Below are 27,465 nucleotides of genomic sequence, written 5' to 3' on the forward strand. Positions count from 1 at the left end.
TGGTCAGTGATTCTATACTTCTAATATTATTAATTTTTTTGCATCAGTCCACAAAAAGTTCTGCCCATGGGCAAATGGGCACCAGCTCCAACTTTCCATGAGCTCTTTCCTCCCGAAAAGATTGGCGTGCCGGTGTGGCAACAGAGCCAGATTTAGGGTGGTGCAGGTCGTTTCCCCACAGAGGCCGACGAGCCAAGGGGGTGCAAAACTGATAAGATCCATAATTGAGAAGATCCACTTGGGGGCGCCACATTTTGGCCTCACGCAGGGTGCAATATTATGAAAGATTTCCCAGGTCCATCTCCGGTGGCAAGTCCACAGCCTCGGCAGCATTGGTGTTAACGTCAGGCCAATCCATCTCTCCCGCTTTTGGGCTACATACATCCTAAACAGTCCGCCGGAGGAAGTCCAGGAAGAAGGTCTTCGTCTTTGGTTCCTGCTCTCCTAGTCGGGCCTCCTCTCCAAAGAATGAAAGGCAAATATGGCTGGTTTACACAGGCCCGTTGGGTTGGTGTCTGTCGGGCTGTGACAAGGTTTGGTAAAGGAGGGAGCGGAGGAATCTGGGATACGAGTCCTTCTCCATCAGGCCGTATATGCGCCTCTGAGCCTGTTCGAAGCACGAACGAGTGGGTAGCAAAATGTTACGATTTGTGATGTCTCTGGTCTGGCAGTCAAGGTTCACCTGCAAACATGAGATGGAAGCGGTCAGGTTACATGCCAGAAAATGGTTATTGCTACAATGATTTAAACAATGCCTAGCACACAGGGAACCAGGCAGAGGGCCTTCTCGGTAGTGGCGTCCACCCTGTGGAACGCCCTCCCATCAGATGTCAAGGAAATAAACAACTATCTGACTTTTAGAAGACATCTGAAGTCAGCCCTGTTTAAATCTCGCTTTACTGGCCGGCACTCATCTCGCTTTACTGGCCGAGGGAGCCAGCATACAGCTTCCAGGTCATGTAGCCAGCATGACTAAGCCGCTTCTGGCGAACCAGAGCAGCGCACGGAAACACCATTTACCTTCCTGCCAGAGTGCTACCTATTTATCTACTTGCACTCTGACATGCTTTCGAACTGCTAGGTTGGCAGGAGCTGGGACTGAGCAACGGGAGCTCACCCCGTCGTGGGGATTCGAACCGCCAACCTTCTGATCGGCAAGTCCCAGGCTCTGTGGTTTAACCCCCAGCGCCACCCGTGTCCCAGCCCTGTTTAGGGAAGTATTTAATGTTTGGTGTTTTATCGTGTTTTTAATATTCTGTTGGGAGACACCCAAAGTGGCTTGGGAAACCCAGCCAAATGGGCAGGCGTCTGTGGGTCGGGATGGAGAGGCGTGGCCAAAACGGCAGTAGGATAACAAAGGTAGCGTCAAGCAGGAAGTTGGGAAAAAGAAAAGAAATTACTAGGTCTGGATTAACTCATAGGCAAAGTGCAGTATAGAGCAGAGGTGGAGAACTGGCAGGAAGATGATTTGTTGACTTGGGTAACATCCAACACCATGCAGTCAAAGCACATGTCTTCCCCCCCAAGATGATGATGATACGTTCATATTCCATCTCAAGGTGGTGTACACCCTTCTCCTAGGTAAAGGGACCCCTGACCATTAGGTCCAGTCGTGGCCGACTCTGGGGTTGCGGCGCTCATCTCGCTTTATTGGCCGAGGGAGCCAGGTCATGTGGCCAGCATGACTAAGCTGCTTCTGGCAAAACAGAACAGCGCACAGAAACGCCGTTTACCTTCCCCCCGGAGCGGTACCTATTTATCTACTTGCACTTTGACGTGCTTTCGAACTGCTAGGTTGGCAGGAGCAGGGACCGAGCAACGGGAGCTCACCCCGTCGCGGGAATTTGAACCGCCAACCTTCTGATCAGCAGGCCTTAGGCTCTGTGGTTTAACCCACAGCGCCACCCACGTCCCTTGACCCTTCTCCTACTCTTCAATTTATGAGGTAGGAGAGATAGTGACTGGCCCAAGGTCACTCAGTAGGCTTCTTGGGTGAGTGGAGATTCAAACCCTGGTCTCCCAGGTCCTAGTCCAGGACTTTACCCACAACATCACAGTGTAGGGCCGGCGCACCTATGAGGCAAGGTGAGGCGACCGCCTCAGGCGACAGAGTTCTGCGGCACAGCAGATCCCGATGTCAATCTTTCTCCCCCACTTTTGTTCCTGATGCAGAACTTCCCTGACCCTTTCTTCCCTGGCGCAGAGGTGGGGTGTGTGTGTGCCATTTCAAGGTCTGCTTCAGGCGGCAAAATGTCTTGGGCCAACCCCTGATTAAGAAAACCTCACCCATCCCTCTGCCTCCACCTCAGAAAAGAAGACCAGCTCATTCAAAAGGCATTTTGGGTGAGGATAGTTTTGGAAGCGTGCTTATCAAGCCCAGTTCTCTTACCTCTTTGGGGGCGTGGATGGTGACGTATTGGTCATAGATCTTCTTGGCGCTGTCCTGGAGTTTGTCGCAGCCTCGCAGCTTCCGGTAGTCTTCGCACGCTAGCCAGAAGTCCAAGTTCTCTTCGCTGAACTCTGACTTGAGGAAAGCGTGAAAGACAGACCGTCCATCTGCAGGGAAGAGAGATGGAGGAGTCAGGGGTTTCCCCTCAAAGAATCCAAATTATTTTGTTGGAATAAAGGGTGCAAATGCTTTAGCTGAGATTCTGGCATTGCAGGAGGCTGGACTGGATTACCCTTTAAGTTTCCTTCCAGCTCTACAATTTCACAATTCTATGAAATTTCTGTACATACCGTATTTTTCGCTCTATAAGGCACACTTTTTCCCTCCTAAAAAGTAAGTCGAAATATGTGTGCATCTTATGGAACGAATGCAGGCTGCGTTGCTTTTGCAACTTCTGGCTTCAGGGATAGCCGCGCAAAGCCTCTTCAACAACATCTGATTCAGAATATATTTTTTTCTTGTTTTCCTGCTCTAAAAACTAGGTGCGTCTTATGGTCGGGCGCGTCTTATAGAGCGAAAAATATGGGAATTGTTTTCTGCTTCAGATTTTCAGCTCTTGTTTGTTTCTTGGAAAGGGAAAGTGGGAGGGATTGTATTTCTATGTGGATAAAGGGTAGTAGGCAAATGTAATCAATAATAATATTATTAATTAAATAATAATAATAATAATAATAATAATAATAATAATAATAATACATAATACAGTGGTGCCTCGCAAGACGAAATTAATTCGTTCCGCAAGTTTTTTCTTCTTGCGAGTTTTTCGTCTTGCGAAGCACGGTTTCCCAGAGGAATGCATTGAAAATCAATTAATGCGTTCCTATGGAGACCGCTTGCCAGGCTGGCGGTGCAGAGAAGGGCTTTTCTCCCCACCGCAAGCCTTCAGGACAGGTACGGGAACAGAGGGGAAGGCGCGCAGCGCTTCTCCTCTGTTCCCGGGGCTTGTGGTGGGAGGAGGGTTTTTCCTCCCCACCGCCAACATTCAGAACAGCATTCTGAATGTTGGCGGTGGGAAGGAAAACCCTCCTCCCACCGCAAGTCTTCAGGACAGCCATCCAAAGGCTGGCGCGGGGAGAAGGTCTCTCTGCCCCACCGCCAGCCTTCGGAGGAGCCTTCCGAAGGCTGGTGCGGGGAGAAGGTCTCTCCGCCCCACCGCCAGCCTTCGGAGGAGCCTTCCGAAGGCTGGTGCGGGGAGAAGGTCTCTCCGCCCCACCGCCAGCCTTCGGAGGAGGTCCGAGGACAGTGGGGAAGATGCGCTGCGCTTCCCCGCTGTCCTGGAGATTTCCCTATGGGCTTTCGTCTTGTGAAGGAAGCCGATAGGGAAATTCGTTTTGCGAAGCGCCTCCAAAACGGAAAACCCTTTCGTCTAGCGGGTTTTTCGTCTTGCGAGGCGTTCGTCTTGCGGGGCACCACTGTATGCTTTTGCAGCTTTTCTAAAGACTTTTAGTGGTTCTGAACCGCACACTTACATGGATGAAGCAGTAACTTTTCCAGAGATTCAGCCCATTCTTGCGCCTCCTCAGGAGTCGGCCTATAAGAGAGAAAGTGTCTGAGCAACTGGGAACCGGCTGCCCTCTGAGCCCAGGAGCAAATTGGCCAGAGTTGCATAAGGCCTTCCAGGTCCTACTCTTCACAGCATGGACTGGGGAACCTGTGGCATTCTGGATGTTGTTGGACTGCAGATCCCATCTTGCCTCGCCACAGGTTGGTGGAAGTTGCACTAAAGGAACGCTGATATTCTTCTGTGAACTCCTGTGGCGCCTTCAGAGGGGAACTTCAGGGCACAGGTCCAGACTCCCACTCGGCAAAATAACCAGGAATGACCCTAAATGCAGCAGAGCCGGCTTGCTGCATTGTGAGGCAAGGGAAGTAATGTGTATTGCTGTCTCAAGAGGGCCACTCCCCGTAAGATCATTAAGCCATGGGCCAGTTTTGATAACTGCACCACAGCTCAAATCTCTGTCTCTATCCGGCCAACCCATAACTCTACTAGACTCACAGAAATCAGGCAGATAATCGACAACATCGAGACAAACACACACTCCCTGCACCGTGGACCACTCTTAAAAGAGATTTGGCCCCAGACCAGATCTAAATGGCCTATAGCTCTTCCTGGAAGAAGAGGTTAAGTGGACGGGTTAACAAGAAGGATTAAAAATTAAAAACGAAAAACAATGTGATTCATTGCTGGCTTATTACAAATGTATTTTCCCCATTACCAATCCATCTCCTCCTCTTGATTTAAAAAACGCCTTCCTTTGCCGTTTCTGTCCAGGTACTTAGTAGCAGGACTAAGAGCTTTCCATGCAATCATAGACTTGCAGGGTTACACCCTGTAATGCAGGACTGGTCAAGTTGTGCAGATGCCTGATGATCGTCTTCCAAAGCAACTTCCCTAATCTGAACTTAAAAATGGAAAGTGTAATGCCGGGGGTCAACAAAAGAGGCTTAAAGATGCTCTCGAGACAAATCTAAAAAAATGTAGTATAAACACCAACAACTGGGAAACACTGGCCTGCGAGCACTCCAATTGGAGAACAGCCTTTACCAAAGGTGTCATGGGCTTTGAAGATGCTCAAACTCCTATTCTAATTGGACAAAATGACAGGAAGGATTCGAAACCTGCGGGACCAGAGATTTACAGAAGATTGGAAGAAGTATATGAATTATTTGAAGAGCAACTGTAATCAACAAATTATGCTAGTAGGACTACAAGAAGTTTTTTAAGGAGAAATATATGAAGTGTTACAAAGTAGAAAAAGATAGAGATTGGTTATGAGTTTGAAATGTAATAGGGAAGATAAGAAATGCATACTGAGAGATTAGATTGGAAAATTTTCAGACAGGATTGATGGAAGTCAAAAATTTGAATAAGATGTAAAAGTATGTTTAATTACTGTTGAAAATGATATGTTAAAAAAAAACTAATAAAAAATTAAATTTTAAAAAAAGATGCTCAAACTCAGGACGAAAGGGAAGAAGAAGAAGAAGAAGAGTTTGGATTTGATATCCCGCTTTATCACTACCCGAAGGAGTCTCAAAGCGGCTAACATTCTCCTTTCTCTTCCTCCCCCACAACAAACACTCTGTGAGGTGAGTGAGGCTGAGAGACTTCAGAGAAGTGTGACTAGCCCAAGGTCACCCAGCAACTGCACGTGGAGGAGCGGGGAAGCGAACCCGGTTCACCAGATTACGAGTCTACTGCTCTTAACCACTACACCACACTGGGGAGAAATGTACTAAGAGGAAAGCATGCTTGGTAAACCCTCACCGCGATCAACTCCCGCCCAGAAACCTATGTCCCCAGTGTGGAAGGACGTGTGGATCCAGAATTGGCCTCCACAGTCACTTACGGACTCAGTGTTAAAACTGCGTTCATGGAAGACAATTTTACTCAGCTATGAGCACTGGTGATGCAATGGTGTACACCTGGGGCAGCAGGCTAGTCTAGGGGGGCGGGCTAGTATGCACAGCTCTGTCCTACAACAGAGGGGAGTAGTCCAGGGAGGGGCTTATGAGAACAAGCCAGGGCTGCTACTACTGCCCTGGCCCAACATCTCCCACATCTCTTCGTCTAATGACAGAGATACCAGTGAAGGCGGTGAAGGTCCTGTGTGAGTTGTCTGGAGGCAGTTGGAGGATGGATGGCGGCTAACAGATTGAGGTTGAATCCTTACAAGACAGAAGTACTGTTTTGGGGGGACAGGAGCGGGCTGGTGTGGGGGATTCCCTGATCCTGAATGGGGTAACTGTGCCCCTGAAGGACCAGGTGCGCAGCCTGGGAGTCGTTTTGGACTCACAGCTGTCCATGGAGGCGCAGGTCAATTCTGTGTCCAGGGCAGCTGTTTATCAGCTCCATCTGGTACGCAGGCTGAGACCCTACCTGCCCACAGACTGTCTCACCAGAGTGGTGCATGCTCTGGTTATCTCTCGCTTGGACTACTGCAATGCGCTCTATGTGGAACTACATTTGAAGGTGACGCGAAAACTACAACTAATTCAGAACGTGGCAGCTAGACTGGTGACTGGGAGTGGCCGCCGAGACCATATAACACTGGTCTTGAAAGACCTACACTGGCTCCCAGTATGTTTCCGAGCACAATTCAGTGTTGTGTTGGTGCTGGCCTTTAAAGCCCTAAATGGCCTCGGTCCAGTATACCGGAAGGAGTGTCTCCAACCCCATCGTTCTGCCCTGACACTGAGGTCCAGTGCTGAGGGCCTTCTGGCGGTTCCCTCACTGCGAGAAGCCAAGTTACAGGGAACCAGGCAGAGGGCCTTCTCGGTAGTGGCAACCGGCCTGTGGAACACCCTCCCGCCAGATGTCAAAGAGAAAAATAACTACCAGACTTTTAGAAGACATCTGAAGGCGGCCCTGTTTAGGGAAGCTTTTAATGTTTAATAGGTTATTGTATTTTAGTGTTTTGTTGGAAGCCGCCCAGAGTGGCTGGGGAAACCTAGCCAGATGGGCGGGGGTATGTATAAATAAATAAATAAACAAACAAACAAACAAATAAATAAATACAGAATAATAACTGTGTGGTCTACTGAAGCCTCACCTCCTCTCTCTCAAACACACACACACACACACACACACACACACACACACACAAACAAAGAATTCTTGTTAGAATAAGAGAGCTAAATTACCTTAGGGATTGAATTTCATTTCCCCCCGAGCTCCATAACCTTAGGAAGTTTCTTTTATTTTTCCTCCTTTTGAAAAGAAAGAAAGAAAAAGTAAATCAAATGCATACAGGCAGCGGAAGCCAACCTTCAGATTGGTGTGGGGTCCGCGCCCCCCCCGGATATTCTGCAACGCATCATTGATGCAACAAAAGTGCATTAGAGGTGCATTTATACTGGCCCATCTGAACATTGTTTCTCTTTCCTAGTTGCTCTGCGGTGCTCCTCTGATGTTAGTGCATTGTTAAGTGTCCAGGGAGCCACTCCTGAGCTTCTGTGCAACAACAGCAGGTTGTGTTTGTGGGAAACCAACCAGAACATTGGGTACAAAAAGTTACAGGATTGCATCAGGAAGCTATGGGCCATGCACCAATTGGAAAAGAAGTAGTAAGTCCAACCCAAGACATTTTCAGGCAACAAACAGTATTGAAAGCTGGCGCAGATGAACCATTGGCCTGATCTTGTTCTTATCTCAGTAAGTCCTACGAAGTGGATCTAGAGTATTACCCCCATTTTCCACATGTAAGGCAAGATTGGAACTTTATCAGCAATAGGTGTTAGAATCTCTTTAGCATTTTATAGCACCTTTCCCTGCTGAAGTTCTTTCGGTCATCTTTACAACAACCTTGAAAGTCAGGCTGCTAGCATTTAGCGTTGACGCACTACAGACCTGGGGGCTCGGGGATTATTGTCTGCATCTGTTCTGTCTTGAGAGACAATGGACTGTGCCTACGGGAGGTGAAGCCAATCTGCTGCCTTAGCATCACCAAAGTGACCTTCCCTGGGGCGCAAACCTGGGCAGTGTGTCTGGAGTTCCTGGGCTGCTCAGAGGACAAGACTCCCCTCTTGGCCTTGCTGATGTGTTTCAAAGGAAAGCAGAGCAACAACATTTTGCTCTGTATTTGATTTTGATATTTGGTTGGAAGCCGCCCAGAGTGGCTGGGGAGACCCAGTTAGATGGGCAGGGTATAAATAATAAATTATTATTATAAATTATGATAACATTTGGCACCAACTTGGCTGCAGAGTTTGCTGGAAGGAGGGATGCAAGGCACCATCTAACAGTCTTAGGGACTCTGCTCTGAATTTGTGTAAGATTTACTCCTTAGCCTTTTCTTCTCCTGAAGATCTCCCACAAAGCAGTGGAGGTTTAAGATATTAATAATAATAATAATAATAATAATAATAATAATAATAATAGATTTTATTTATATCCCACCCTCCCCAGCTGAAGCTGGGCTCAGAGCGGCTAACAATAAAAGTAACACATCATTCTAAAATCAATTCAAAATCAAATTAATGGCATCCATTGGGCTAGAGTTCTGTGAGGATTACCAAAGAAGGGGGTCAGACTGTGCCTTGGCCAAAGGCCAGGCGGAACAGCTCTGTCTTGCAGGCCCTACGGAAAAATGTCAAGTCCCGCAGGGCCCTAGTCTCTTGTGACAGAGCGTTCCACCAAGTCGGGGCCAGTACTGAAAAGGCCCTGGCTCTGGTTGAGGCCAGCCTAACCTCCCTGTGGCCCAGGACCTCCAAGGCCATCATGGTTTCCCTTCTCCTAGATGGGCTACCTTCCCAGGTTGACAAACCCCATATGCCCCTCACATCCCTCTACAGCATATGCAGAAACGGCCTTCTTGACCACTGGTCCCACTATTGGGTCTCATTTGCTCAATCCGCTGGAGCCCTAACTCACCAAGGGTTTCAGACCCATTGGCTGCCCTCACCTGGTTTAGATGAAATTCTGCAGGCTCAGGAATACAGTTGTACCTTGGTTCTCAAACGGAATCCATTCCGGAAGTCCGTTCGACTTCCGAAAATGTTTGAAAACCAAGGCGCGGCTTCCGATTGGCTGCAGGAGTTTCCTGCACTCAATTGGAAGCTGCGGAAGCTGTGATGGATGTTCAGCTTCCCAAAAAAAGTTCGCAAACCAGAACACTTATTTCTGGGTTTGTGGCGTACGGGAGCTGAAATGTTCGAGTCTCAAGGCGTTTGAGAACCAAGGTATGACTGTAGTACAGCTACCCAGCAAGTCGAAGGAGGAGGTGAGATTTAAACTAGGATCTGGCAGATTATAGCTCTGCTTTTAGCTACTCAACTCACCGGCGGCGTTTTTGCCTCTGTTGTGCCTGGCAGTTGCTGTCACCTTCTGATCCCAGATCCGATTCCACACTCGACGCCAGAGACTGAAAAACAGAAACAAGAGTTCAAGTTCTGTGATGCCCCAAGGGACCCAGGTGTCCGGGGTCCCACAACCACTTCCAGAGGTCAGGGGATTTTATGCCGCTCCCTGCATTTCACTGAATTCAGGGCTAGAGTCACCTCAGCTTGTGCACAGGGCCCTCTTTATATCTTGAGATATAAAGCCGGACTGGTGGCTGGGAGTAGCCGCCAAGACCATATAACACCGGTCCTGAAAGACCTACATTGGCTCCCAGTACGTTTCCGAGCACAATTCAAAGTGTTGGTGCTGACCTTTAAAGCCCTAAATGGCCTTGGTCCAGTATACCTGAAGGAGCCTCTCCACCCCCATTGTTCAGCCCAGACTGAGGTCCAGCGCTGAGGGTCTTCTGGCAGTTCCCTCCCTGCGAGAAGCCAAGTTTCAGGGAACGAGGCAGAGGGCCTTCTCTGTAGTGGCACCCGCCCTGTGGAATGCCCTCCCATCAGATGTCAAGGAAATAAACAACTATCTGACTTTTAGAAGACATCTGAAAGCAACCCTGTTTAGGGAAGTTTTTAATGTTTGAAGTTTTTATTCTGTTGTTAGTGTTCTGTTGGGAACCGCCCAGAGTGGCTGGGGAAACCCAGCCAGATGTGCGGGATATACATATTATGATTACAGTGGTGCCTCGCAAGACGAAATTAATTCGTTCCGCAAGTTTTTTCTTCTTGCGAGTTTTTCGTCTTGCGAAGCACGGTTTCCCATAGGAATGCATTGAAAATCAATTAATGCGTTCCTATGGAGACCGCTTGCCAGGCTGGCGGTGCGGAGAAGGGCTTTTCTCCCCACCGCAAGCCTTCAGGACAGGTACGGGAACAGAGGGGAAGGCGCGCAGCGCTTCTCCTCTGTTCCCGGGGCTTGCGGTGGGAGGAGGGTTTTTCCTCCCCACCGCCAACATTCAGAACAGCATTCTGAATGTTGGCGGTGGGAAGGAAAACCCTCCTCCCACCGCAAGTCTTCAGGACAGCCATCCGAAGGCTGGCGCGGGGAGAAGGTCTCTCCGCCCCACCGCCAGCCTTCGGAGGAGGTCCGAGGACAGTGGGGAAGACGCGCTGCGCTTCCCCGCTGTCCTGGAGATTTCCCTATGGGCTTTCGTCTTGCGAAGGAAGCCCATAGGGAAATTCGTTTTGCGAAGCGCCTCCAAAACGGAAAAACCCTTTCGTCTAGCGGGTCTTTCGTCTTGCGAGGCGTTCGTCTTGCGGGGCACCACTGTATTATTTAGGTTTTCAAAACATTTAAAGGGGGGGGGGAATGGGCCCTCTGTAAAGGTCATCCAAGACAATTCCCCTTAATATATAAATGTTGTTACAGTGGTACCTCTGGTTAAGAACTTAATTCATTCTGGAGGTCCGTTCTTAACCTGAAACCGTTCTTAACCTGAGGTACCACTTTAGCTAATGGGGCCTCCTGCTGCCGCCGCGCGATTTCTGTTCTCATCCTGAGGTAAAGTTCTTAACCTGAGGTACTATTTCTGGGTTAGTGGAGTCTGTAACCTGAAGCGTCTATAACCTGAAGTACCACTGTATTGATTATTATTATTCAATCTGTGAGTTACTTAACTCACAAGAGGTCTCAAAGCCCCATCGCCTCACAGTACTCTCAGCCACAGGAGTCAGTTAAGCTACAATGGCATCAGCGTTCGTGTCAGATAGCCAAGCAAACCTACTAGACAAAGGACTTTGCCTCTCAGATCCTTTGCATCGCTTATTAGTCTCTGGTCCCCCTCTGGAGAACCCAGGAGTCCAGGCTCCCAGGCCCTTTGGCATAACCCTTCCTTGGTAATGAATTATCAGCTTTCTATTTCGCCTCGGGATGTGCTTTTCTGTCTCGCTCTCTCTTTTTTTCACTGCAGGAAATTCCAGAGATTAAAACCATTGGGAACAAAGACACTAAAATATTTATACAACCGAGCTAAAATAAAATAGAATCTGGGCTCGCAGTTTCTCCTGGAAGTGGTGTGCGGTGGGGGGTGAGTTTGTGGAAAGAAGAAAGATGGATGTTAAGCAACAAGCAAGAGGACCTTAAGGTCCATGAATAGTCATAGTTTAGAGGTCCCAGGCCGTAAGGAAGTCTGACTATCCTCCACCAGGGCCTTCTCAGTGATGGCTCCGACCTGGTGGAATGCTCTGTCCCATGAGACTAGGGCCTTGCAGGATTTACCGTATTTTTCGCCCCATAGGACGCACTGCCCTATAGGATGCACCTAGTTTTTTGGGGGGGGAATAAAGGAAAAAATTATTCCCCCCCCCCAGGCACGGGGCTGGCGTGGGGGAAGCCCGAGCTTCCCCCGACCCCAGCCCCCAGAACAGCCTGCTATCCGCAAGCCTGGGGAGCCGCGCCGGTCTCCCCAGGATTGCGGACAGCTGTGCGAAGCCCGGGCGCGCTCTTCAGCGCGCCCGAGGCTTCGGAATGCAGGCAGCTCTGCGCAACCCTCCGGAGCCCGGCACGGCTTGGCGCCGGGCTCCGGAGGGTTGCGCAGAGCTGCGCGGACCCTGGGAGGGCAGGCAGCTCCGGAGGGTTGTGCAGAGCTTCCTGAAGCCTGGAGAGCGAGAGCCTCTCGCTCTCCAGGCTTCAGCGAAAGCCTGTATTCGCCCCATAGGACGCACACACATTTTCCCTTCATTTTTGGAGGGGGAAAGTGCGTCCTATAGGGCGAAAAATACGGTAACTTCCTTCTGCAGGGCTTGTAAGACAGAGCTATTCCGCCTGGTTTTTAATTTGAACTTAGCCTGATCTTTTATTCCCCTTCCTTCCCTCCCACTCCCCTTTTTATGAAGATTACTCGCTCTGGGATCCCACAGCTAATTCTCCCTTGGTCTCCTCGCTGGCCCAAATAGGACTAATTTAGCCAGCTAGCCCTGGTGATCATCGAATGTTTATTGGATGGATTTTCCCCCTAAATTGATTTTTGAATTCTGAATTTATTGTTATTCTGCTTTTATATTGCATTTTATGCTGTTTTTTGTTGCATCAATTAAGTGTTTTAAATTTGTTGTTAGCCGCCCTGAGCTCGGTTTTCTGAACCGGGAAGGGCAGGGTATGAATAAAAAATTATTATTATTATTATTATTAACAAAAGGGCTGTAAACATGGCAGTGCCGTGCAAGGAGGAGTAATGGCCGCCCACTGACTTTGTTGGACCCTCCGAAGAGATTCCTCAAGTGCTGCTTGGCCGCCGCAACTCTCCCTCTGAGGCGTCGCTCTTTCCTCAAAGACTTGGGGGACGGCAAGCTCCACCCGCTTCCTGTTTTGTCCACCACCTCGGTCTCCCCTGGGCACGGCACCCCCTTTTGGTCCAGGCGGCCCTCGCTGCGGGATCGCCACACCCCTCCGGGGTCTTGCAGGGGGATCTGGAGGCAGGTGGACACTTCTGCGCCCTCCAAGAGGATGCTGGGAGGGGAGGGCTTCTCCTGGCTGGGAGCCTCGTGGTCACCCCCGGACTCCGACTCCTCGAAGCTCTGGTGCCGCCTTCGGAGGGTGCTCCTGTGCCAAGGGAAAAAATCGCAGTCTACCAGGCAGCCTTCCGAGCCACATTTCTGGAGGGGGCTTAGCATCTGTGAGAGAGAGAGAGAAAAAAAAATTATGGCTATTTTGGTTTAAATGTCCAATAGCCCAACTAAGGTAAAGGTAAAGGGACCCCTGACCATCAGGTCCAGTCGTGGACGACTCTGGGGTTCCGGCGCTCATCTTGCTTTACTGGCCGAGGGAGCCGGCGTACAGCTTCCGGGTCATGTGGCCAGCATGACTAAGCGGCTTCTGGCGAACCAGAGCAGCGCACGGAAACGATGTTTACCTTCCCACCGGAGTGGTACCTATTTATCTACTTGCACTATGACGTGCTTTCGAACTGCTAGGTTGGCAGGAGCAGGGACCGAGCAACGGGAGCTCACCCCGTTGCGGGGATTCGAACCGCCGATTGGCAAGTCCTAGGCTTTGTGGTTTAACCCACAGCGCCACCCACATCCCCTAGTAGCCCTACTACTAGCCTACAAACAGCTCAGCCGGCCTGCTTTTATAGGCAGCCGGCGGTCAACATTGAAACAACAACAACCCAGGGTTTCCTGCCTAAATTAACTGACGTGGACCTGAGTGAAAACTATATACACGATGATACCCCTGGTGGCCGAGGTCAGAATTCCAATACATAACATAACCATTCCTACAAACAAGTGAGCTAGGAAGAAGAGTTTGGAAGGAGAACGGTTGAGAAAACTGAGGGGAAAGGGGAGAAGGACGAAGGTAGTATAAGCAATTTCAGAGAATTCTATGGCATCATGATCATCATCATCATCATCATCATCATCATCATTTATTGAGTTTATATACCGCCCTATGCCCAGGGGTCTCACAGAAGAAAATCAAGATATAAAACCACAAAATACCTAATAAAAACAACAACCCAATAGCTCTGTCCCCATAAAAAAACACATTTTAAAAGGGCATAGGATGTACATCAGATCAACGAAATGTCTGGTTAAAGAGGAACGTTTTTGCCTGGCACCTAAAGGTGTATAAATGAAGGCAGCATGTGAACTTCCCTGGGGATAGCATCCCACAGACAGGGAGCCACTGCAGAGAAGGCCCCGTTCTCGTGTTGCCACCCTCTGATGGGTTATGCAAACGCTTTATACAAAACATGAAAACAAGGAAAGCCTTAGACTTCGCAGAAAATAGGGGTGCCTTTAACCAGGAGTTAAAGGGACGACCAAGGCTGTGTTTACACATCAATTTGAAAGAATCATCCAAAGCATTGTCTGCACATTTTCTAATTCAGTATTTGTCAAGCTTCCTATCTCTAGGGAGCAGGTCTCCACATGAGTGTCTCTCTTATTTTTGCCACAGGGCCTCTGTGAACTCTGGAGGATGATGGGAAGTTCCTACAGAGTGCCGGGGGCACGTCAAGTCTTCACACTCTCTAGATCGCCAGGCTAATGGCCAGTCAGAAAAAGATGTTATTTTGAGCCCCTCAAAATTTTGAGCCACCCAGCCTCTGAGCACCTTCCTCTCTTCACTTAAGCCACAATCCAATGCCTGCTTTCCCGGGAGCAATCCCCACTGGAATCGGTAGAGATTACTTTTGAGGAAATGCGCAGAGCATTGCGCTGTCAGACAATGGCCTGCAGGGATCCCATCCATTTGCTCTCTCGCTGGGAATCTCTCCAAGGCAGATAATATCTGAGAGAAGCTCATTAAAGAATTATCTGGCCGGGTCTTGGCATCAATGATGGAAAGGCATGTGGGGATGAATTGTATTCCTCTTGGTCACAGGTAGGCAACCTAAGGCCCGGGGACCAGATCCGGCCCAATTGCCTTCTAAATCCAGCCCGCGGATGGTTCGGGAATCAGTGTGTTTTTACATGAGTAGAATGTGTCCTTTTATTTAAAATGCATCTCTGGGTTATTTGTGGGGCATAGAAATTCATTCATATTTTTCTTCAAAATATAGTCCGGCCCCCCACAAGGTCTGAGGGACAGTGGACCGGCCCCCTGCTGAAAAAGTTTGCTGACTCCTGCTCTTGATCCACCCACCCTTTATTACCATCGTTTTCCTTGTCGCGAATGCTTTCCAGAATATCACCTATGTCATAGGCAACCGTAATGAACAGCAACAGGGAAGGCTGGTCGGTTAAGCTACCGTATTTTTTGCTCTATAAGACTCACTTTTTCCCTCCTAAAAAGTAAAGGGAAATGTGTGTGCGTCTTATGGAGCGAATGCAGGATGCGCAGCTATCCCAGAAGCCAGAACAGCAAGAGGGATCGCTGCTTTCGCTGCGCAGCGATTCCTCTTGTTGTTCTGGCTTCTGAGATTCAGAATATTTTTTTTCTTGTTTTCCTCCTCCAAAAACTAGGTGCGTCTTATGGTCTGGTGCGTCTTATAGAGCGAAAAATACGGTGGAAGAGAATTCAACTATTCCTTGACTCCACCGACTGCCCAAACAGAACTAGTCACCAGAAGTTAGGCTGAGGAAAGCTGATAAGATCATGGCCGCCTGTGGAAGATGCTTCATGGCCAAGCAGGCATTTGATCTAGAATCATTCCAAACCATCACTGCCTCCAATCATCACCCAATCTAGCGTTTGGCCTGGTTTTTGCCCATGAAACAACATTGGTTGCCGTGACAGGCTGGGACGAGGACCTCAAGTCTTAAAGCAGGGGCCTCACCCAGACATCCTGTTTCCGGACTGTTCGTCCTGATTTGCCAGCAGAGGTTAAAAGGCAATGCTGTTTTTTTGTTTGCGTGCAGGTTACGTGACACTGAGCGATGTCATGGTTGCCTCACACTTTCAAGGGCATCTTCCCACACTTTTCTCTCCACAAAAATCCCGCCATTCCAGTTTGTTTTGGAGGCGGGCAGGCAAACATTTTTTTAAAACTGCATTACGATGAGTCTGGCCATTGGTCCACCTAGCCTACACTGGCTGGCAGAGGCTCTTCAGAATTTCTAGCTGGGTCTCTCACAGCTTTTCCTGGAGATACCAGGGATTGAGCCTAGAATCTTCCATATGCAAAGCCAGGTACTCTACTGGTGAGCTATGTCCCTTCCATTCCTCCAAATGTTATAGCTTGAATTTGCTGGTATATGATGGAATCATACCAGCAAAACAGTGAAGGAACCAGCCAGACCATCTCTGTGGAGAGTTGAAGCCGGTTCTCAATACAATCCAAATAACTTTATTGTACTAGTCATTGGAGGGACACAGGTGGCGCTGTGGGTTAAACCACAGAGCCTAGGACTTGCCAATCAGAAGGTTGGCAGTTCGAATCCCCGCGACAGGGTGAGCTCCCGTTGCTCAGTCCCTGCTCCTGTCAACCTAGCAGTTGGAAAGCACGTCAAAGTGCAAGTAGATAAATAGGTACCACTCTGGTGGGAAGGTAAACGGCGTTTCCGTGCGCTGCTCTGGTTCGCCAGAAGTGGCTTAGTCATGCTGCCACATGACCCGGAAGCTGTCTGCGGACAAACGCCGGCTCCGTCGGCCAATAAAGCAAGATGAGCGCCACAACCCCAGAGTTGGTCACGACTGAACCTAATGGTCAGGGGTCCCTTTACCTTTACTAGTCATTGGCCATGACAAATGTGAACCAAAAATGAATACAGTAGATGCTTGGGTTGCGAACGTGATCAGTGTGGGATGCACGTTCGCAACCCGCAGCGCTCGCAACCCGCAGCGGCGCGTCTGCGCATGTGCGGGTTGTGATTCAGCGTTTCTGTGCATGCGCAAAGTGCGATTTAGCACTTCTGCGCATGCGCGACCCCCGAAACCCGGAAGTAACCTGTTCTGGTACTTCCGGGTTTCAGCGGGTCCGTAACCTGAAAAAACGCATAACCCGAGGTATGACTGTACAAGCAAAATGGGGTTGAAGCTGGTTAAAGAATACTTCAAGGCAGGACTGGAGAACCCTTTCGGACCTGGGGCCCAGTGCCCTCATCCCACTGGCCAACTTTGACAGGTGGACTGGACAACTCGCCTTGTAATCGTGTGATGTCGTTAAGAGACCATATGATTGACAGATGGGATGTCACACCCACCTGCCAGAATCCCTTGCACGGGGTTCCCAGTGACATAGCCAGGCCATAGCTGTCAACGTTTCCCTTTTTTTTAAGGGAAATTCCCTTATTCCGAATAGGATTCCTCACAAGAAAAGGGAAAAGTTGACAGCTATGAGCCAGGCCCATGCTTTGCAAGCCTCCTTCATGCTGCTGCTTTCCACCTCCGATGGTGGGTGGGCAGGTAAGGAATGCTATAAATCCTACAAATAAATCCTACAGATAAATAGGTTTTGTCATAAACATCCAGGCTCTTCTACAGCAGAACATGAAGCGTTGCCGCATGTCTTCCCATGGCTCCCCTTACCAGCTATGCTCCCACCCCAATGAATGTGGTGGTGGTGGGGCATTCAGTGAATGGTATGATGTCATTATTCTGCAAGTTCCCCTGCTCTCCCCTCTTTCTCTCCAGACTCAACTTCACTGGTTGCTATTGCAGGACAGTGTGGCGGTTGTGTTATGCCTTTAGTAACCCTACACTTTACAGAATGAGGCAGGGGACACAGCCTCTTCCAGGCAGCCCGTTTATGGAGCGTGCATTTGGATTTCAAAAGCCGCTTCGCGGTAAAAAGAGCCCCAAACCCACGTTAATTGCACAACCTGATGATTATCAGCTTGTAGTCAGAGAGAGATAGGCTTTTTCCACTGGCAGCAGCAACACTGTGGAACGTCTTCCCTGCCAATAATCAGGAGACTTCATCTGTTTAGGACATAGCAGTTTGGACAGGCACACCTCCCCCCCCCCCCCGATTTCCTGAACCTCTTGCGTTTTATTGCTTTTAATGGCTGTTCTAACTCTTTTTATTGTTCGCTGTTTTTATGGGCTTATTTTATTGTACGTTTTAATGGCGGATCTTTGTCTTTTTTTATGTTCAGATGAAATTGCTTAACTGCGTATTTTCATTATGTGCGTTTATGTTATTTGCCAGTTTTTGTTCTTGTTTAAATAAAAAAAAATAACACACACACACACACACACACACACACACACACACACACAAACACCTTCTACCTATAAAACTGCAGAGAGCTGCCACAGCTTTGGGGGTGCTTTTTGGGAGAGATCCCATCTTGTCCCCTCTGCTTATGGCTGCAGCTGCATCCTGTATTGTGGGCACAGCAGTCGAGCCAAATTGACATTTCTGGTGCTGTGCTTGCACCATGCTGAATTCTCTTCTGCCAGCTCCCCTCTCAGTAACCAGCAGTGACGCATGGCATTGAGAAGCCGGAAGATCAACGCAGCCTCACCAGCAGTATCCCCACTAAGAAATTCCCATTGGTCTGCCCTCTGCAGGCTTCCTGGGTGCGCGGGAGAGAAACCCTCCCATCAGACTTTTTCAGATCAGGAAGTGCAGGCACCTGGGGAGGCTGCTGAGCGCTGGAGAAATGTTTAGTTGGACGGGAGAAACACACCCGCACCTTCAGCTCCCTCACCGAAACAAACTAAGTTCAAAACCCCACCCCCGCACACAAGTAATAAAGAAACACTAAATTTATCCTCAAGAGCCCTGAGAAAGGGGAAACAGAAGCCTCTTTTGCAGGGAAATTGGATTCTTTCTGAGGTGTGCCCTGGGGACTTTAAAAGAGAGCAGCTTATAAAAACCAGATCAAATTAAAATGAAATCCAAAGTCTCCTCTCCTGCTTATGATGCCTCAGAGAATGGCTGCCAGATCATAAATGGGCATTATGGTTTGACTCGGTAGCAGGAAGCCGTATATGCTCGTGTCCTGGAGCCTCCATTTTGGCCAACTGAAGTCAGGAATGTTTTCCCGCCTCCTTTTAATCCTGTTGTTTGATTTCCATCATTCTTTAAGTGCAGCACGGACAGCTTCAGCTTGCGAGACATTTCAGATGTGGTGGACTGATTTAGTGGAGAGGAAACTTTTAAATGTCGATGGTACTCTTGGCCTCTCATACACCCTCAAAGACAAACAAACATGCCCGCCTGCCCTGTGTCCAGTTCCTTCTGGAAGATTCTTTGGGTGAAAGATTTGCTCACCTTTCGGCTAGGGGACTAAGTATTGGCCCTGGTGGGAGGGCGGGAGAGAATTTTTACCTCACGTCAAATTTTACCAGATTAACTGTTCGCAGTGTGTGTACAGTTGTGCCTCGGCTCCCAAACACCTTGGGAGTCAAATGTTCTGTCTCCTGAACGATCAAAAACCAGAAGTGACTGTTCCGGTTTCCAAACTTTTTTTTGGAAGCTGAATGTCCGGCGCGGCTTCCGCTATTGTTTCCAGTGCGCCTGTGCAATCGGAAACCATTCGGAAGCTGTGCCTTGGTTTCCGAATGTTTTGGAATTCGAACGGACTTCCGGAACAGATTCCGTTCAACTTCCAAAGTATGACTGTATATGTACATTATTATCATTTTATTACAGTATTGTTATTATTTCCATTTAGTACCACCTTTCACCATCAGGTCCCAAGGCTGGTTGCGGAGATTTAAAATTCCATTGAAGGGACAGGATACCCAAATCCTGTCTGTGAAATCACCCCAGGCCTCAAAACTGTCCAAAATTCCTTTTGTCTTCTAAAAATCCACAGCTACAGCTTTTCTGTGGATTCTCACATAGGCAAAATGTTATTCTTTTATCAGTATAAGAAGGCTTCAAAAAGCTAATGAACAGACTCTGTCAGAGCAGGCCTGACTTTTATCTCATTCTAGTTGCAACATCTTGGACATGCTGAACCACCAGGGCTCCTCGCCCCCTTGGCTCTCACCCCCCTTTCCTGGGAAGGGCGCCAAGAGTCCAAAAGAGTCCCAAGACAGGAACTTTCTGTACATGCTCAGGGGAACTCATGGGGCAGGACTCCTGGAAAAGGAGGAGAAAGGGGAGGGAACTGGAAGGGGTATATATGCTGTGTGCACATGACTGTGAACCCGTGCATGCCTTTTGTGAGTTATCACACTTGCTCCTTCTACCAGTTCATGGATGGTAGAAATAAAAGCTTTTTCTCCGAAACTATTCCTTGAGTGTCTGTTGACTCCCATTTTCCCTTTCCCGGGTGCAATCTTTTTCCCACCCGAGGGGGCAAAGCCTCATAAGGCTACACCATATTAAAAACAGTTAAAGCAAATTACGGCCACAGAAATGGAATGTATCCTAGGGAAAAAAACCCCAAAAACCTAAGGCAGAGAGATGTGTCTTCTTCAGCATAGAGTGGAAACGATATAATGAAGGTGCCAGATGCAATTCTGTGGGGACGGAGTCCCACAATATTGGGGCCACCAACACCTGAACTGTTATGGGTGAGGGAACCACTAAGATGGCCCCCTTGGACCAACGGCATCTACTCTATAGGGAAGGAGGGGTCTTTTAGATATTTAGGGCCCTATGTCATTTAGGGTTTTAAACAATAATGTGAAGGCAAAGGGAGGGCATTGGCCTGACCTCTGGTCACCTGTGTCATACTGAGACAGGCGGGAGAAGGGGTGAGTAGGACAAGGAAGAGGCGACACAGTGGAAACACACTGGGTTGGCTCTGCCGGTGTGTTTGCACCACGCTGACCTCATTGCTGCCTGACTCCTGTTCCCCATCCCTGTATACAGCAGCGACATGAGCAATGGGAGGTCAGGTGAACGACTGCCCACACAACCATATGCTATTGCATGTGTGGGAAATACACACACAAGTGTGCGCGCACACAGACAACATTGCTTCCAATAGGATGTCCAACACACACACACAAAACATCTTGGGACATACCAGACGTTGGCTATCCACCAACAGAATGAAGAACTGTTTGTGAAATAAAACGGTTCTTGTGGCGCTGTGGTCTAAACCACTGAGCCTAGGGCTTGCCGATCGGAAGGTCGGCAGTTCGAATCCCCGCGACGGGGTGAGCTCCCCTTGCTCAGTCCCAGCTCCTGCCAACCTAGCAGTTCGAAAGCACGTCAAAGTGCAAGTAGATAAATAGGTACCGCTCCAGCGGGAAGGTAAACGGCATTTCCGTGTGCTGCTCTGGTTTCTCCAGAAGTGGCTAAGTCACGCTGGCCATATGACCTGGAAGCTTTCTGCGGACAAACGCCGGCTCCCTCGGCCATTAAAGCGAGAGGAGCGTTGCAACCCCAGAGTCATCCACGACTTGACTTAACGGTCAGGGGTCCTTTACCAGTAACTATGCAACCTTTGAAAGAAATCTAAAGGCAGCCCTTTTTAGGGAAGGGTTTTGTTTTTTTTAAAGCTTAATGTTTTATTATGGTTTCCTATATGTTGGAAGCCACCCAGAGTGGTATTAATAATAATAATAATAATAATAATAATAATAATACATAACAACAACAACCACCAGGGTTTTTTTTTAGGGGGAACCTACAGGAATTGAGTTCCGGCACCTCTAATAATAATAATAATAATAATAATAATAATAATAATAATAATAATATACTTCTTTCCTCTGCCCCCATGGCAACACCTGTGCCCCACAATCAGCTCCTGACTCTCAGGAGCAATTTTAAGGAGGCACATCGGGTGAGATCCTAAGAAAATAAGATATAATGAATCCTGTTCCCGCAGCGTCCTGTTCTCACAAGCAGAACAGCAGCTCAACAGCTCCTCTCCATGCTTCTGCGGTTTCCAGCAACTGGTATTCGGAAACATATTGCCCCTGACAGTGAGAGGGGGAAGTCTCATTGCACAGGCAGACGTCCACTCAGGCAATGTTGGCTGTTGTTCCGTATTATTTACATATCCATTCATTATATATATTAGCTGCTAGATAATGTAGATTCACTCGGTAATATAAATGCAAAACTAAATAAAAGAGTGTGTATACACACACACACACACACACACACACACAGAGAGACACATAAAACAGCAGTTAATCATCCATGTGAAAAGCCAAACCAACACAAAAGAATAAAGGAATTGCCAACTTACAACAACTTATGTTTCTACATTAGAAAAGATAAAAGCTGAAAAGTTAAAAAGCACCATCTCACCCGCTATTACACAATAGAGGTAATGGTTTAAAATGACTGTACAGTGGTACCTCGGGTTAAGAACTTAATTCGTTCAAGAGGTCCGTTCTTAACCTGAAACAGTTCTTAACCTGAGGTACCACTTTAGCTAATGGGACCTCCCGCTGCTGCCACACGATTTCTGTTCTCAACCTGAGGTAAAGTTCTTAACCCGGGGTACTATTTCTGGGTTAGCGGAGTCTGTAACCTGAAGCGTCTGTAACCCGAGGTACCACTGTAATAAAAAATATTTAAAACAGTTATGCAAAAGCTAATGAAAAAATGCTAATGACCAGGGAGCCACCCCTGTAAAGTCCTCAGAGGCCATTTGGAGGAACAGCAGGATACAGAATCATAGAATTCGAATCATAGAGTTGTGGACTTGGAAGGGACCCTGAGGGTCATCTAGTCTAACCCCCTGCAATGCAGGAATCTTTTGCCCACCATGGGGCTCGAACACACGACCCGGAGAATAAGAGCCTCATGCTCTACTGACTGAGCTACCTGGGCAAATTAATAAATGTAACAAATAAATAAACGCAGCACAGACCACTCGCTCCTGGAATCCGCTCTATACGGCGAAGAGCTAGAGTTCAGTGGTAGAGGGCAGAATTTGGTAAATGCCTATCCGTTCCTTTCCCCGAAGAATTCACAACAATGAGCAACTAGCCCCAAGGTCATGCCTGATGGTGGATTTGAACCCAAGTCTCCCCCATCCTAGACCAAACTATACATACTGCAGGTCCCTGCACGCAGAAGATGCAAAGTCCAGCTGTGGGCACCTGCAGCCGGATGGGTCTTGGGCGGACCCTGCCTGAGACCTTGGAGACACACACACACACACACACACACACACACATTGGTGAGAAGGTGTTGCCATCCCCTATACAGTCATAAAGGTAAAGGTAAAGGGACCCCTGACCATTAGGTCCAGTCGTGACCGACTCTGGGGTTATGGCGCTCATCTCACTTTATTGGCCGAGGGAGCCGGCGTACAGCTTCCGGGTCATGTGGCCAGCATGACCAAGCCGCTTCTGGCAAACCAGAGCAGCGCACGGAAACGCCGTTTACCTTCCCTCCCGGAGCGGTACCTATTTATCTACTTGCACTTTGACGTGCTTTCGAACTGCTAGGTTGGCAGGAGCAGGGACTGAGCAACGGGAGCTCACCCCGTCGCGGGGATTCGAACCGCCGACCTTCTGATCGACAAGCCCTAGGCTCAGTGGTTTAGACCACAGCGCCACCCGCGTCCCTTTATACAGTCATACCTTGGGTTAAATATGCTTCAGGTTGAGCATTTTCAGGTTACGCTCTGCGGCAACCCGGAAGTAACAGAATGCGTTACTTCCGGGTTTCGCCGCTCGCGCATGCGCAGATGCTCAAAATGACGTCACGTGCATGCGCGGAAGCGGCGAATTGCAACCCACGCATGCGCAGATTTGGGTTGCATTCGCTTCAGGATGTGAACTGGGCTCCGGAACAGATCCTGTTCACATCCAGAGGTACCACTCTAACATGCAGCTTGGCTCACTCTCTTGAGTCGCCTGCGCAGAGTCCTGCCCTATAGCCATCTGTCTGTGGTGCACCTGTTCGCAGCTTATGGCACCCTGGTTTGTCAGGCACACGGCACACTGGTTTGCCACGTTTGGAGGACTTGGGTGGCGCACACACACGCCCTCCCCAAGCAGGTTGGGTTGGCAAATCCGTGGATCGAAAGTAGTCACTGGTAATAAACGGGTGTGCGTTCCGCATTCCGCCGTGGCTTTTCCTCTTCCTCGTCCCCTCGCCTTTCTGGGACAAGCCAGCCTGCTGTCGCTACAGGGGAAGAAGAGTTAATGCATGTGTGTACCCCACGGGACAGCAAAAGGTCAGGGACGGAGTTTCTGGCTTATGTCTCTGCCGAGAAGTAAATCATGCGCTTGCAGAAAAGTCGAAGCAGGGAAGGGAGAAGCCCAGCGCTGGTGCCCTACAAGCCTGCCTGCCCTCTCTCCTTCCCATAGCTGTCAACATTTCCCTTTTTTAAAGGGAAATTCCCTTATTCCAAATAGGATTCCTCGCAAGAAAAGGGAAAAGTTGACAGCTATGCTCCTTCCCCGTCTTCGTTCCGTACGCATGGGCACGCACCCCACTGCCAAACCGGCCCAGTCCTCTCTCCCTATCCCTAGAGGCTCTCTCCCAGAGCCACTAATTTTGTCCATCCGTCCATCCACCCGAAAGGTCGAGGAATGTCCGGAACATCAACAACCACTGAAGGAAAAACCAGGGGGGCCATCTGAAGGGACTGCGATAGAAGAGGCTTTTCCTTTGCAGCAAACTTGGGCATGGGCACATCAGCCGGCTGGAACACAGCAAGGATGGGAGACGAGGAGGGTGAGGACTGAGAGAGGGAGAGAAACAGCCCCCACCCCTCCAATTTCATACCCTCCAACATTTCTCCGATGAAAATAGGGACATCCTATTCCATAATTATAATAATGATATTTAATTTGTTATTTATACCCCACCCATCTCGCTGGGTTGCCTCACCCACTCTGGGCAGCTTCAAACATATATAAAAACATAATAAAACATTAAACATGTGGGTTTTTTTGTGGGGGGAAAACACACTTCCCTATACAGGGCTGCCTTCAGATGTCTTTTTCTTTGTTTTCCTGCACTCCTTGATAATAAATATGATAAATAACATATCCTCCAACATTTCTCCGATGAAAATAGGGACATCCTACTCCATAACAATAATAGTAATTATAATAATTTTATTATTTATATTCCACCCATGTGACTGGGCTGCCCCAGTCGTTCTGGGCGGCTTCCAACAAACAAAAACATAATAAAACATTTTTTAAAAATTCCCCATACAGGGCTGTCTTCAGATGCCTTCTAAAGGTTGCCTAGTTACTTATCTCTTTGGCTCAGGGGTTGCATAACTGCAAACCCTCCAACATTTCTCCAGTGAAAATAGGGACGTCCTAAGGAAAAGCGGGACATTCCAGGTGGTACATAACCCCAGTCAAGCTTGCAAAGATTTACCATGTGCCTGACAACAAATGTTGGAAATGTAAAGAAACTGAAGGTACATTTTTTCATCTTTGGTGGACCTGCCCGAAGATTAAGGCATTCTGGGAAATGATCTATAATGAACTTAAAAAGGTATTTAAATATACTTTCCCCAAGAAACCAGAGGCCTTTCTCTTGGGTATTGTCGGCCAAGGGGTGTTAAAGACGGATATAACTTTCTTTATGTACGCTACAACAGCAGCTAGAATACTCATTGCGAAGTACTGGAAGACGCAAGAACTACCCACACTGGAAGAATGGCAGATGAAGGTGATAGACTATATGGGCTTGGCAGAAATGACGAGCAGAATCCGAAACCAGGGAAGAGAAGCAGCGCAAGAAGAATGGAAAAAATTCAAGGACTATTTAAAGAAATATCATAAAGTTAATGAAAGTTAGAATGATGTTGGACTGGAAAGTAAATGGTTACTATTAGCAATGGTTAAGACAAGGAAAATAAGGAAGAATAGTCTAAATTTAAATTAAAATAAGGGAAGATTTGCTGAACAATCGATAAGAATTTGGAATACAGAAAGGGGAAGCATGAGGAAGTCGGGGAAGATAGGATATGAAATTAGGATATGAAATGATACATGTTTTTTGTTTTGTTTTTGTTTTTATATGTTTATGTTTGTTGTATTGTGTTTATATGGAAAAATAAAAATATTTAAAAAAAAAAAAAAAGAAAGAAAAGCGGGACATTCCAGGAAATCAGAAACCGGGACGGTTTCCAGGGCTGTCCCTGGAAAATAGGGATACTTGGAGGGTCTGCAATTTGTGGATTGCACCCACAATCTGTACCTTCTGGGAACAATCGTTTCGGGCAAGCTATTTTTTCCAGCTGGGCAGAAAGGTCTAGCTGGCCTTAGGTGTTTGTTTTTCCTGATTTGCAACCGGGTGCTACTATTCAAGGTGTTGCTGTTATTATATAAGGCGCTTAATAACTTGAGAGCAGTTTACTTACAGGATCGCCTTGCCCCCCACATGCCCAACCGACCGCTCCAGTTGGCGGGATTGGCACTACTGGAGGTGCCTACATAATATTTATCCGTAAATTTCTGAACCGCCCTTCATCCGAAGTTCGTAGGGTAGTTTACAATATGAAAGCACAAAAATATGCAAGATGATAACAAACATAAATGCTAAGCCCCCCTCCCCAATAGTATCCGTTCTGCTTTTGTAAGTGTGGCAACAACTGGGCTCTGGAACTCCCTGCCACTTGATATTAAGCAGACAGCTTCGCCGTACACTTTCCGGCACCAGCTAAAAGCACTCCTGTTTAGACAAGTCCACCCAGAGGATTAGAAAGCTGAGGTAATTTTAATCCGCTTTAGTAATTTAAGTTTTGTACGTTTTAAAGTAAGGCCTTTTCTTTTCTTTTCTTGTTTTATCTTTTCGTAAACCACTTTGAAGGTTGTTGGGGGGTTTTTTTGGTGTGTTTTTTTTTAACAATCAAGGGGTGTATAAATTTTCTGGGATAAATAAATAAATATTCTGGGGAGGGGGGCTACTGTTTTCATTGTATGTCTGCAAATCACATTAGCACATATCTAAACTGTGAATAATAATAATAATAATAATAATAATAATAATAATAATAATGTTGACGGTTCTGCATTTCTGTTTGATGTAAAAGTATTACCTGATCTCAGTCTTTGAGAACAGGGAGAGGAATATGGCAATGTTGAGATGGAGGGAGGGAGGGAGGGATAGATCAAAAAATGGGGACAGAACTGGGGACACAGAAATTTAAGAGGCCAATGCCAGAGGGGAAGCTAGATGTGTCTCTGACAGCAAAGGGTTTTTTAAAAAAATAAAATAAAAAAAGAGTATTCAAGGTGCTACAGCGGCCATCCTAAACCAAATAGGATTTCCTTCTGAGTAAACGTGGCTAAGATTGTGCTGTTAACAGGATTTGCTGTGGCTCAGGTATGGACCACAATAAATCATTTGCCTCTCAGAGTGCTGGAAGATTCCCCGCCGCCCACTCCTAGGCAAAAAAGAATGAGGAAACTGATTCAATAAAGATAATCAAAGTGTACTGACACTGCGTGCCTGTCATATATTTACAAAACACACAAAGCTTGCTCCCCCTTTCCAAAGAACCATAGTTCACTCTCCACAGAGCTGCTGTTCCCACCACCCTTAACAAAACTACAGTTCCCAACCTGGGGGTGGGTGGGGCAGGTTTTGCCTTACATGTGCTGTGTAGACACAGCCTCCCTGTCCGACTTTCTCTGTCTTACATGAAGAAGAGTGAGGCTACTGATTCCCTCCAGACAAAGTATATATAGAGAGAAAGCAATGGATTGAATCAGGTGGAGAGAAAGAGGGCGAGAAGAAAAGACAGAGAAATAAATAAACAGGCTGGCACTGGCTTTCCGGGTTTTCCTGCTCACCTTTCTGCCTCTCACTCGCCTGCAGTCTTTCCCTCTTCCTTACTTTCTCTCTTCCCCTCCTCTTCTGGGCCACAGCAGCAGCCAAACCTCCACCAGCTAGTTCCTTTGCAGCTCTGAACAGCCGAGTGCTCAAGTCAGCTCCTCC

The 27,465-nt window shown here is 48.0% G+C and overlaps 1 protein-coding gene across 1 annotated transcript; it reads right to left on the reverse strand.

Annotated features, from left to right (window-relative positions):
* On the reverse strand, positions 1-27,465 carry LOC310757105 (regulator of G-protein signaling 3-like). The gene is made up of 7 exons (XM_083602270.1): positions 27,321-27,465; positions 12,482-12,904; positions 9,233-9,315; positions 7,097-7,162; positions 3,919-3,980; positions 2,390-2,556; positions 1-682 (listed from the first exon to the last, which is right to left on the reverse strand). Exons 2-7 carry the CDS (start codon positions 12,902-12,904, stop codon positions 491-493), a joined length of 993 nt encoding a protein of 330 aa, XP_083458396.1. The 5' UTR covers positions 27,321-27,465; the 3' UTR covers positions 1-490.

Source organism: Podarcis filfolensis (assembly GCF_964270895.1).
Source record: "Podarcis filfolensis genome assembly, chromosome: 2".
Classification (NCBI taxonomy): Eukaryota; Metazoa; Chordata; class Lepidosauria; order Squamata; family Lacertidae; genus Podarcis; species Podarcis filfolensis.

Excerpts from the sequence above, each read along its gene's own strand:
- LOC310757105 (XM_083602270.1), bottom strand. The coding sequence starts at position 12,904 with ATGCTAAGCCCCCTCCAGAAATGTGGCTCGGAAGGCTGCCTGGTAGAC. Across the intron at positions 7,163-9,232 it reads CAGAGGCAAAAACGCCGCCG|GAGGAAAAATAAAAGAAACT; the intron begins GTGAGTTGAGTA and ends TCTTTTCAAAAG. Across the intron at positions 3,981-7,096 it reads AATGAAATTCAATCCCTAAG|GCCGACTCCTGAGGAGGCGC; the intron begins GTAATTTAGCTC and ends TCTCTCTTATAG.